Source organism: Strix uralensis, chromosome 1 (assembly GCF_047716275.1).
Source record: "Strix uralensis isolate ZFMK-TIS-50842 chromosome 1, bStrUra1, whole genome shotgun sequence".
Taxonomy (NCBI): Eukaryota; Metazoa; Chordata; class Aves; order Strigiformes; family Strigidae; genus Strix; species Strix uralensis.
Genome location: NC_133972.1, coordinates 104,108,783 through 104,119,860, shown reverse-complemented (window position 1 = coordinate 104,119,860; position 11,078 = coordinate 104,108,783). Strand labels below are relative to the sequence as shown.

General features: G+C 44.1%; 1 protein-coding gene across 1 annotated transcript in view; it reads left to right on the top strand.

The window, feature by feature from the left end:
* Positions 1–1,609: 1,609 nt before the first annotated feature.
* CLPTM1L (CLPTM1 like) overlaps positions 1,610–11,078 on the top strand; it is a 32,674-nt gene continuing 23,205 nt past the window's right edge. Inside the window, exons 1-5 of the mRNA XM_074875919.1 lie at positions 1,610–1,872; positions 2,627–2,727; positions 4,668–4,857; positions 6,025–6,167; positions 8,190–8,268. Coding sequence (XP_074732020.1) covers positions 1,699–1,872; positions 2,627–2,727; positions 4,668–4,857; positions 6,025–6,167; positions 8,190–8,268 — 687 coding nt within the window. The 5' untranslated portion in view covers positions 1,610–1,698. The remainder of the gene's footprint in view (positions 1,873–2,626; positions 2,728–4,667; positions 4,858–6,024; positions 6,168–8,189; positions 8,269–11,078) is intronic.

Below are 11,078 nucleotides of genomic sequence, written 5' to 3'. Positions count from 1 at the left end.
CATGCAGTGGTTTGTGTGAAAGAACAGACATCTGTAGGTGATAGCAAATGCATGTAACTTCATTCTGTGTAAGAAGAGAGATTGAATACACTATTTGTCCAAAACAGAATTTAATCTAGTTGTTTCTTCTTTCAGTGAAGTCCTACTAGTCATGCAGCAATGTGACACGCTTTATTATGAAGAAAACCTTTAAAACTTGAACCTTTTTTTGCCTAAATATATTTATCCTTTTTCTTCTGCTCTAAAATGCAAATAACTTATTTTCTCTATAGTTATGAAAGTAGATTATGCTAGAAAATGTTTAACTAATGCCAGAGGATGCTATCAGAATGCAGTACACTTTCACAAATTCTTACTCATTACAGAATGGAAGTGATTTACATTACTAATGAAATATTATGGATGTGTAAATGCACAAAATGCCTACCTGATACCATCTGGTTTTAACCCTGCTTTTTCCTGCTGCTTGCCAGGGTAGCGAGTCCTACCAGAAGTGACAGGGTATAGCCCTGGCTTTGCTCTGCCCTGGCGGCAGAGCCCTCCTTTACTGCTCCTGCCCCTGTGCTGCTTTGTTCGACAGGGAGCTGGTGGGGTCTGAAGCCAGCCCTTCCTTGCTGCTGCCTTGTTTCGGCATCTTTTCAGGTGAAACTCTCACATCATGCCCTCTTCTTCCCCACCCTCATCTTCCCACCTTTCTCCTGCTACTCTCCACTACCTTCTTCTCTTAATGAAGGTATCCATTTTCACCTTCCCCTGTGGTATTTCCAAGCTGAGCTGCCGGGGCAGTCATCTCTAACCCATGCTTGTGCCTTTTCTGCCTCCACCTACCTTCTGCCCAAAGCCCTCAGCCGAGGTGTACTTGAGGTATGTACCCAAGTCACCACTTTCTTCTGTTGACAGCAGGCGAGCTGATGTGAGGGCCACAAGAACCGCTCCTTTCTTACTCCTAGCGCAGGGCCTGGAGGAGCGTTCTCAGGTCCCTTGAGGGGCAGCGTTTGGTAGCTCAGGCCTTTGGGCGCAGAGCGTGGTGGGGCTTGGCCCCTGTGCTGCCCGGGGGCCGCTTCCCTAGTTGCTGATGGATGGACACGGGTCCCTTATCTCCTACTGCCACCGCCTGTAGGTGTTTGCTCCTGTTGCTCCTTTCCTTTCTCTACTTTCATTTTTTTCTTCATATTACACTACTTTTCAGTCTCTACCAAAAGTAGTTTGGGGTTAGACAGGTGAGGGATTTTTTTTTTTTAATTATTTTGTAACAAGTCCTAAGCAGGCTGTGCTGTGCCCCTCTCGGCGCTGGCTCCGGGTGAGGGCACAGCGCCACCCCGGAGCCTCCTCTCCCTCTTCCTCTCCCTTTATCCCCCCCGGGGCTGCCTCTCCCCTCACGGACTGGGCCCTCCCTGGACCCCAGTCGATGCGAGGGGCCCTGCGGAGCCGCGGGCGCCCGGCGGGAAGGGAGCGCGCCGGGCTGGGGCCCTCAGCGCCCGCTAGCGGCGGCGGGCGCGGCCCCGCTGACGTCACGCCGTGACGCCCCTGCCCGCCGCCGGTTGCTAGGCGGCGAGGCGCAGTGCTTCCTCCGCCCGCCGGAAGTGACGCATGAGGCAGTGGGGGCGGGGCTGTTGGTGCGTGGGGGATGCGCGAGCGGCGGCGGTGGCGGGGCGGCCCGGCTGATCCCGAGCGGGGTTGCGGGGGGCGGCTGCCGCCATGCTGAGCCGCAGCTCGTTCACCAGCCTGGTGGTGGGGGTGTTCGCCGTGTACGTGGCGCACACGTGCTGGGTGATGTACGGCATCGTCTACACACGGCCCTGCCCGGCGGCGGGCGGCGGCGGAGCGGCGGGGTGCGTCTGGCCTTACCTGGCGCGGAGGCCCAAGCTGCAGGTGAGCGTGGCGCAGCCAGTGGAAAGGGGTGGGCGGCTGCGAGCCCCCGGGGGGCGGTGGCGCCGGGAGCGGCCCCGAGGAGCGGCCGGCCGGCCGGCCCCCGACCCCTCAACAAACTGCCCGCGGAACGGGTTCCCCGGTACCGCCGGGGCTCCACTGCCAGCCTGGAGCAGGAGCGGCGGTGCCCGCCCGGGCCTGTCTCCTCCCGGCCCGGCGCTCCCCTCGGGGGTGCGGGGAGCTGACGGCCGGCGTCACTCGTGGCCTGCCCGCTGCCCCGGGGCGCGGCTCCCTCTCCCCGTGTGGGGCTGCTGCGGTTGTCGCGGGGGAGCAGACGGCGGGGAGCGCGCCGCGGTGCTGTGTGCGGGCTTCCCCCGCCTGTCCCAAGCGCGGGTGGGATGAGAGTGTATTTCATTTTTTGGCTTCGCGTACCTGTTGGCACGTACGCTGAACAGAGCAACCTTGCTGGAGAAACGGCTCCGCTTACTTAAAAGTCTTTGATTTCAAGTATAGGTCATCCTGTTAAAATGTATCTGGTGTGTGCGTCGCAGTGTTTTCTGTCCCCAGAAGGAGGGAAGGGATAGCTGAAAGCTACGTTAGGCTTTTTTTCTGAATACTTTGTATTCTTTCCCAATGTGTATAACCATCATGTGACTGGGGAAATTGGTGGAGCTAGAATACAGCTCTGTAAAGTGTACTGATGCATGAGTTCAATATTTCTGTACTCTGATTTCTCTGTGCTGTGTTTTGATTTCAGTTAAGCGTATATACTACCACACGGTCAAACATTGGTGCTGAGAGTAATGTAGATCTGGTTTTGAATGTGGAGGACTTTGATATTGAGTCCAAATTTGAAAGGTAGGTATCTGAACTGCGAGTTCTTTAATTCTGAAGTACGTATCCTAACGAGTAGTTAGTTACACATATGGAAGTATGCATGCAGCAAGGTAGACTGTTCACGATAGTTGTGTTGAAAGAGTGGAGCTGCTGTTCTTGCATTCTTTGTTTTGGGGTTAAAGCTATTTTTGCATGCTGTACAGGCTTTGTTTTCATGAAGTCATAACTATATTTGCCATGTTAAGGCAGGAAGAACGTTAGTTGGATTTCAGCCTTAGAGTTGAGGACAAAGTGCTGCTGTTAATAAAACCAGTCTTAAAATTTCCTAGAGCATTTCATGACTTAAACATTGGTGAAGTGCTTGCCCTGATGGAAGGGGTGTGCTAAGTTCATGTGGTGCTGAGGAACAGGCTCTTAGACAAACTTTTCTTACACTGAAAATAATCTCATAGTTGCAAAAAACAAAGGTTGTAAAACAAGGCTATACTAGTAAATACAGAATGCTTGTTTCTCTCATGTAGATTCTACAAATCTTGAATGTTGTCCTACGTTGTCATATTATTCAGATTCCACTCTAAGCATTCATCTCACTACCTGTGCTAGATCAGTAATGTATGTCTGATGTGCTAAACTTAAATATTGCTTAGTTTGGATCAGCGTACTGTTTTCAGCCATATAGGCAAATGTTTTACAAAAGCATGCTCTGCTTATAATAGTAAAAATTACATTCCATTGTGAAAATCTAAGTCAAAGTGCATGGAAATGCTTGAGACTGTAATAACATGTGTTGCCAGTCTACTAGCTATGTGATGTTCCTAACAGCCATGGCTTTAGACCTGGAATAGAACTTGGAAGTCAAACTGTGTTCTGTTCTCTTGTGTTTTATGCTTTTCTGTAACTGTTTCAGTGCTAATCGTCGTAAAAGTAAACCCCCTTTTTCTGTTACTGTAGGGTTTTGAGATCTTCTGAAGGGATGTTGATGCTAAGATGGAATAAAATTGTGCCCTTAGACAAATTTCTGAGTATAACCCTGCACTCTGCAGTCTCTCTACAGTTAAAATTATTAGAACTACTTGTTTTGTGCTTCATATTTGTTGCCTCACTTTTTTTTTTTTAAGTAGTTGCCTTATTCTTGACTCTATTGTCGCAGTGTCTCCCAGGTTATTTCACCTTTTTCTCTGTTTTCTGTAATGAAGAATGTGTTGGTCTGCAATTTAAGTCATATTAAACTTAATCTCTGACAGAGTTGAAAATATAAGAGTTGTTTTACCGACACAGTCTGCTAAGCCACAGGAAATATTCAGAGAAAAATAACCTAAGCAAATTGACAGGAATAAAGGAGGTGTTATGCAAGGTTGCAAGTAGGATGATTTCTTGGCTAACACAAGGGGACTGACTTCGTGGTTTGGGGCTCCCAATGTAGAGTTCTGTGCTTGGCATGCCATAGCTGAGAAGATATTTTATTAATGCAAAGTGCTTGGCAAAACTTGGTGCTTTGCTTTTTAAATGTGTTATCGTGTAGACAATCTGTGATACATATTCAGCACACAGAAGGCTGTTTTCTATAAGTGCTGTGATAATTTTGGCCCTATGACCTATCGGCAGGGGAAAACAACAAAAGAACTGATGATGCAGTCCTGGGTTATCTAAGGTAATAAAGGATGAATTGGACAAAGACTAAAGTATCTTAATATAATAGTAAAACTTTGGAAATAGAAATATTATGACATATACTGGGGTATGTAAGTTGATCCCATCCAGCCATGACTCATTAGGACATATTAGCCAGAACTAATTGTTGTGTGCCAGGCAACCCAAATGTCTTTTTTTTTTTTTTTTTTTTTTGATGTCCCCAAACTTTTCTTGCTTCCTTCCAGAACATTTTCAGTGATCCTTATCTGTAACAGCTAAATATTTCAACATGTTATGCCATCTCATAATGTATTTATTTTGTGTTTTAGGACAGTGAATGTCTCTGTACCAAAGAAAACCCGAAATAATGGCACATTATATGCATATATATTTCTTCATCATGCTGGCATTTTGCCTTGGCATGATGGTAAGCAGGTGCATATAGTAAGCCCTCTGACCACGTACATGGTCCCTAAACCAGAAGAGATTAATTTGCTCACGGGAGAATCAGCCACACAGGTAGGTGGTTTTTCCATCTATAGATAGAACAACTGCAAAAAAAAAATTATAGACACCTAGTGTTACATCTGCTGTGCTGGCATCTTTACACTGATGATGATGCTAGAAAAAAATAAGATCAAAACCCCTCTTCCTGATTATCAGCTTTTACACTAATAGTAGACCACTTACCCCAGCAGAGGTAGAGCCCTCTATAATGCCGCCTGCTATTAATTAATGTTAATTAATTCTTTAAGGATTCATTGCTTTTGGTAGAAATACTGTACGGTTCTGTAACAGCGTGATGCTGCTTTCTATAGTGAATTGGATTCATGTGAAATAATATGCCTTGCTTTCATAAAACAGAGTTATGAACTTGATTTTGACATTGGTGAGTGACCAATGTCAAATTGCTTCTTTAGGATGTTCTTGCTTTCCGTGTCAATTCAAAAGAATAAAACAATATTCTTTGGCAAATGCCATGATTACTTAGCAGGGTGGGAAAAAATTTACTGTTATTTAATGAAATACTTGTGAATGGCTGTTGTGCCTCATATTAAGTGGAGGTTGAGAATTTCACTCTTCTTTGGAATCTGAAACATACTTGTAGCCAGCATTGCTGTGTCTAAATCCCGTCAGAATAAAGTTGAAAATGAGTTGAGGCTAGAGTCCAACACTAAAAGTCAGAAGTGTTCATCTAAAGAAAAGCAAGCAGAATGCCCTGGGAATAAGCATTTACTGAAAGCTAAGGTTGTACTTGGTTTTAGTACTACTTTACACAGCATTTGGAAGCTCGGAAGTCCAAAACAAATGCTCTGATCTTTTTACTCCCCAAAATTAATGTGGTCGATCATCCACATCCTTCTGACTGTTTTGAAGTAACATCTGATTACTCTACAGTCCTTATTTCAAAGTGACTTTTTCTGACTAGTATCCACATTCCTAAGGTATTAAGATAATTAGCTGAATATTCATTCTTGAAGAACAAGGCTGTGAATGGGCACTAAAGTTTTTCAGTGTCGGGTTATGATGGGCCTTTACAATCATTCTGTCTTATTTGAGCAAAATATTTATCTGGTGAAAATTAAGGTAAAGTGTTTCTTAGTGGGCTTCTGTGTGAGTTAGAATATTACCCTATTCAAAATTCTGTATTGCTTAGCAGTATGTATGTTTATTGTATTTTTAAAGCAAATTGAAGCAGAAAAACAGACCAATGCTCTAGATGAACCTGTCTCTCACTGGAGGTCACGATTAACCTTAAACATCATGGTGGAAGATTTTGTGTTTGATGGATCATCCCTCCCTGCTGATGTTCACCGTTATATGAAGATGTAAGTCGGAGACTTAATCTTGCTAGATCTGTTATTATGAATTTACTGCATATTGCTTCAAAAATCCTCCCTGGCCTCCTTTAGTATTTTATGTTTAAATTGGTGCTTAGGAGACAAGAATAGATGCTCTTAATGCCTGCATTTCAGTAGTGACAATTAGTGAGATTCTACGTAATAGAAAACCTGATTGGAGATACCTTGTTCCTGGTCAGCTCAGAGTTCAGAATACGTTTTTGTAGGGAGTTATCATAGTACGACAAAGCAGAACTACAAAGACACAAGTAAAATGCTGCAGCAGACTTCATACTTCCTTGTTCTGAAATCATACTTCTGGCCTTTAAAGCAATTACTGTCCTTTGACCTTTACAGTTATCCTTCATTTGCAAATTATCTGTACAAACTGCAGGTGCTGAAGAGGCACAGCTGACTTCCTGTGACATCTGTTTTCTTCCTTTATGATGGGCTTTATTTTACTTTGACAACGTGTGTTCCTACATTATGTCATTTTCTTAAGAAAATACTGAAAAACAAGGATAGTTTTTTAGGCCACTAAATGCAGACAGTAGCTTCTGTTCACAGCTTGCTTGAATTACTTCCAGTGTTAACCATATAAATAGTGCTGGATTGGCTTGTGCTGCTCTATGCTGATGCCTTTCTCTACAAGTATCCTGTTAAATCCAAAAGTAGTTACTTAATTAGCAGACCCCAGGATTCTGGGATGGCTTCCCAGCCAGAAGAGTTAAACTTAGTAACTCATAAGATGGGCCCATAACAAGAAGGGATTGGACTGGGGTTGATGAACGAGGATATTTTTTCTGGTCATGTTTAGATACGCATCAGTGCTGTTTGCATTATACAGGAAATAGTTTGGATATGAAGTAGCTTGCTGCAATTCCACTAGCAGTAGCTTTAACTGTAGTTATTATATAGAAATCTAAACCTCTTCAGTTAAGTAACCAAGCAGTATGTCTGAACCTTGATTTAGTACTTTTCTACATTATTGTTATCTGTTGTATATTTAGTATGCAGTCTTTCTTTGCATGCGTAGAGACTTCTTTCTTTTGTCAACAACTGAAATTCAACTTTCAGGCTCTAAAAAGCTCTGTTATGCTAGTTCCACAGACTTTTACAAAGAACATTACGGTGTAGATAACTGCCTTTCTAGTGAAGAACTTCAAGAATTTGTCTCTTTTGGGGCATTAGGCTAAATACTTTTCTAAGATACTGACAGAGCAATTGCATGTAGGTCATAATTTGTTAAATATCTTTTCAGTGGTCAGTTTTTTAGGGGGATCTAAGGCTGGGAAGTTTCTATTGGTTACGTGCAGGTTGGTGAGGTGGTGGAGCAATCCAAATGAGAGCTTCACAGAGTTGTCTAGGTTGGAAAAGACCTTGAAGATCATCCAGTCCAACTTACGTTGAGAAGGCAGTGAAGATTTCTGCTTCTTGTGAACTCTCTCCTGTAGTATCTAGCCTTCCTGTGTGCGTACCAGCCATCGTGTGCATAGTCCCACGCCAGCTAGAGCATGTGCTGTTGTTGACCTGATAGATGTCATCGGGGGTGTAGAAGAGTGGGGGAGATGGTGGAGAATTGCCATTGTTGCAGTAGGAGAGGGATACTTGAGACAAAAGATACAAATATATGGTAGTAAACTTTAGCACGTTTCTCTTCAACAAACTTTTAAATTTCCTGTACCCTTGGTCACGCAACAGCTTCAGCATCATCACAGCCAATTTAATTTGGGTTGGGATTTTTTTGGTTATTCTGTTTTTCTACAGAAAAATAAAAGCAAATTAAAAGGCGAAATATGAGATGCCTAATTTTTTATACAGACATCTCTCAATGAAAGACTAAGCTAGTGGCTTGCTTCTTGCTGTGTGTTAAAAGAAAATGTGCCTGAAAAGATGGTGGGAAATATCTACATGGGTAGATCTGAAAGTGATGAATGAGTGATAATTTGAATAAAAGTAGTTTTCTTTTTAGATCACTACAGTCATAAAATCCATGTTTAAACATCCTAGGGTTCAGTTGGGGAAGACAGTGCATTACCTTCCAATATTATTTATTGATCAGCTAAGCAACAGAGTGAAAGATTTGATGGTGAGTAATAGAATACCTTTCATTACATTTAACAGTTTTAACAGTAATCTTCAATGCTGTTTTAATTAAGATTTTGTCATAGGTTGTTTTCTGTAATGAAAAAGTATAAATTCACAGAAGGTCTCTATGAATGACTGTTTAAATGTGGTCAGCTGTGGTAACTGCAGAGGCCGGATCTGGGTTTTGAGACTCCCCTCTGGCAGAAATATCTGCCAAGCACTCCCTTCTATCCCGCCAAAAGATATTTGGGTTCCGTTGCTTCTGCCTTTTGGCAGTGGATATGGAGGACATCACTGCAGCAGCAGCTGTGCTGGGAGGAGTCTCATGAGCAATTGACTCCCTAATCTGAGGAACTTGTGTTAGCATCCCAGAGTGGCTTCTGATATCTTCTAGGGAAAAGAGCATACAGAACACAGCTGATACTGGAGCTACACTGAGATAAGTCAGTTACCTTCAAAAAATTCACTCATGGTTAAATTTTCTGGTGGTACTCTCTATCATGTTAGAGTAACTTGAGCATCTGAAAGGCTGGTGTTGCAGTACATCCAATGATTTTGTTCACTCAAATCAGGACTTAGAAACTTCAATAATGGGATTACAGAAGGATGAGGTTGGATGAGATTTCTGGAGGTTGCTAGTCCACCGCCCCTGCTCAGAGTAGGGTCACCTAGAGTGGGTTTCTCAGGCCCTTCTCCAGTTGGGTTTTGGATATATCCAAAGGTGAGTGCCATAGCATCTTTGGGCAACATGTTCTAGTGTTTAGTCACCCCTGCAGTTAAAAAAACAAAACAAAACAAAAAAAACAACCAACCCAACCAGGTTTTGGGAATGTCTCAAAACTGTTAAATGAGTATGTCTGGATTCAGCATCTTCTAGATGGAAGTCTTGGTAGGTGTAAACTCTCCATAGACCTTCTAAATTGTCTTTCCAATTCATTAACTTTAGCTGAGACAAAGAATTTTGTTACTTAGTGTTGGGGGGAATCTTCTTTAAGAACTTGTATCCCCTCCACCCCAAGCTTGTTCGTCAGAGTAAAGTGCTGAGCATTTGTTACAGATCTTGGTAGCAGATAGTTTTCTCCAGTATTTCTTTAGATATACTTTTGTGATGTCTTTATCAGTGGTCATTGTCCTTTGTTTTAAGTTTCTTACCACAGCTCTTTCAGTTCAGTACATTCATATGAGCCTCTAAGTCATGTCAAGTCACGTACCCTGTTTACAAATAAGCTCAGCATTCTCAAGTTATTAATAACATTCCTGCAGTTGTCATGCATGTCACAGAGCTATTGTAACTCACTGCCTTAGTTGTTAAAGATCCTGAGAAGTGTTGCAAAGACTACTCCAGCAAAACTAACATACTTCCCCTTCAGCACTGGCTTACGTGACTTCTCAGTAGTGACTCGCCAAACTGCTCTCAAGCCCTGCAGAAAGAGTGGTCTAATAGTGTGCATACTGTGAGATAATGGGGGGTAAGTGAAGAGCAGAAAAGAGTAAGGGAAGACCTTGATACAGCTTTTGTGGAGCAAGGTCAGCATTTGACTGTAAATAGGGGCATAGACGCTGTCCATTTGATATGTCCGGCCTAAAGTCATGGAGGTGAAGATTCATTTCCCCTGCTTGTGCTAGGCTGTGTAGATTTTGAACTGACTATTATTTTGACTCAGATGCAGGTCTTCTATGGCAAGCACTGTTCTTGCCAATGCTGGGGGTTTGGGGATTGCACAGGATTCTGATTTATAGAATCATAGACTGGTTTGGGTTGGAAGGGACCTTAAAGATCATCTAGTTCCAAGCCCCTTGCCATGGACGGGGGCACCTTCCACTAGACCAGGTTGCTCAAAGCCCCGTCCAGCCTGGCCTTGAACACTTCCAGGGAGGGGGCAGCCACAGCCTCTCTGGGCAACCTGTTCCAGTGCCTTACTACCCTCACAGGAAATCATTTCTTCTTCATATCTGATCTGAATCTACCCTCTTTCAGTTTAAAACCATTACCCCCTGTCCTATCACTACACTCCCTGATAAAGTCCCTCCACATCTTTCCTGCAGGTCCCCTTTAAGTACTGGAAGGCTGCTATAAGGTCTCCCCAGAGCCTTCTCTTCTCCAGGCTGAACAACCCCAACTCTCTCAGCCTGTCTTCACAGGGGAGGTGCTCCAGCCCCCGATCATCTTTGTGGCCTCCTCTGGACCCACTGAAGTAGGTCCACGTCCTTCTTATGTTCAGGGCCCCAGAACTGAGCACAGTACTGCAGATGGGGTCTCACGAAAGCAGAGTAGAGGGGGAGAATCACCTCCCTCGACCTGCTGGCCACACTTCTCTTGATGCAGCTCAGGATACAGTTGGCTTTCTGGGCTGCAAGCACACATTGCTGGCTCATACTCAGTTTTTCATCCACCAATACCCCCAAGTCCTTCTCTTCAGAGCTGCTGTCAACCCACTCTTTGTCCAGCTGATTTGTGCTTGGGATTGCCTCAACCCATATGCAGGCCCTTGCACTTGGCCTTGTTGAACTTCATGAGGTTTGCACGGGCCCACCTCTCAAGTCTGTCAAGGTCTCTGGGTGGCATCCCTTCCCTGCAGCGCATCAACCTCACCACACAGCTTGGTGTCATTGGCAAACTTGCTGAGGGTGCACTCTATCCCACTGTCCATGTCATCAGCAAAGATGTTAAACAGCACTGGTCCCAACACCAACCTGAGGAACGCCACTCGTCACTGCTCTCCGCTTGGACGTCAAGCCATTTTCCTCAACTTTTTGAGTGCAACCATCCAGCCAATTCCTTATACACCGAGTGGTCCATCTGTCAAATCC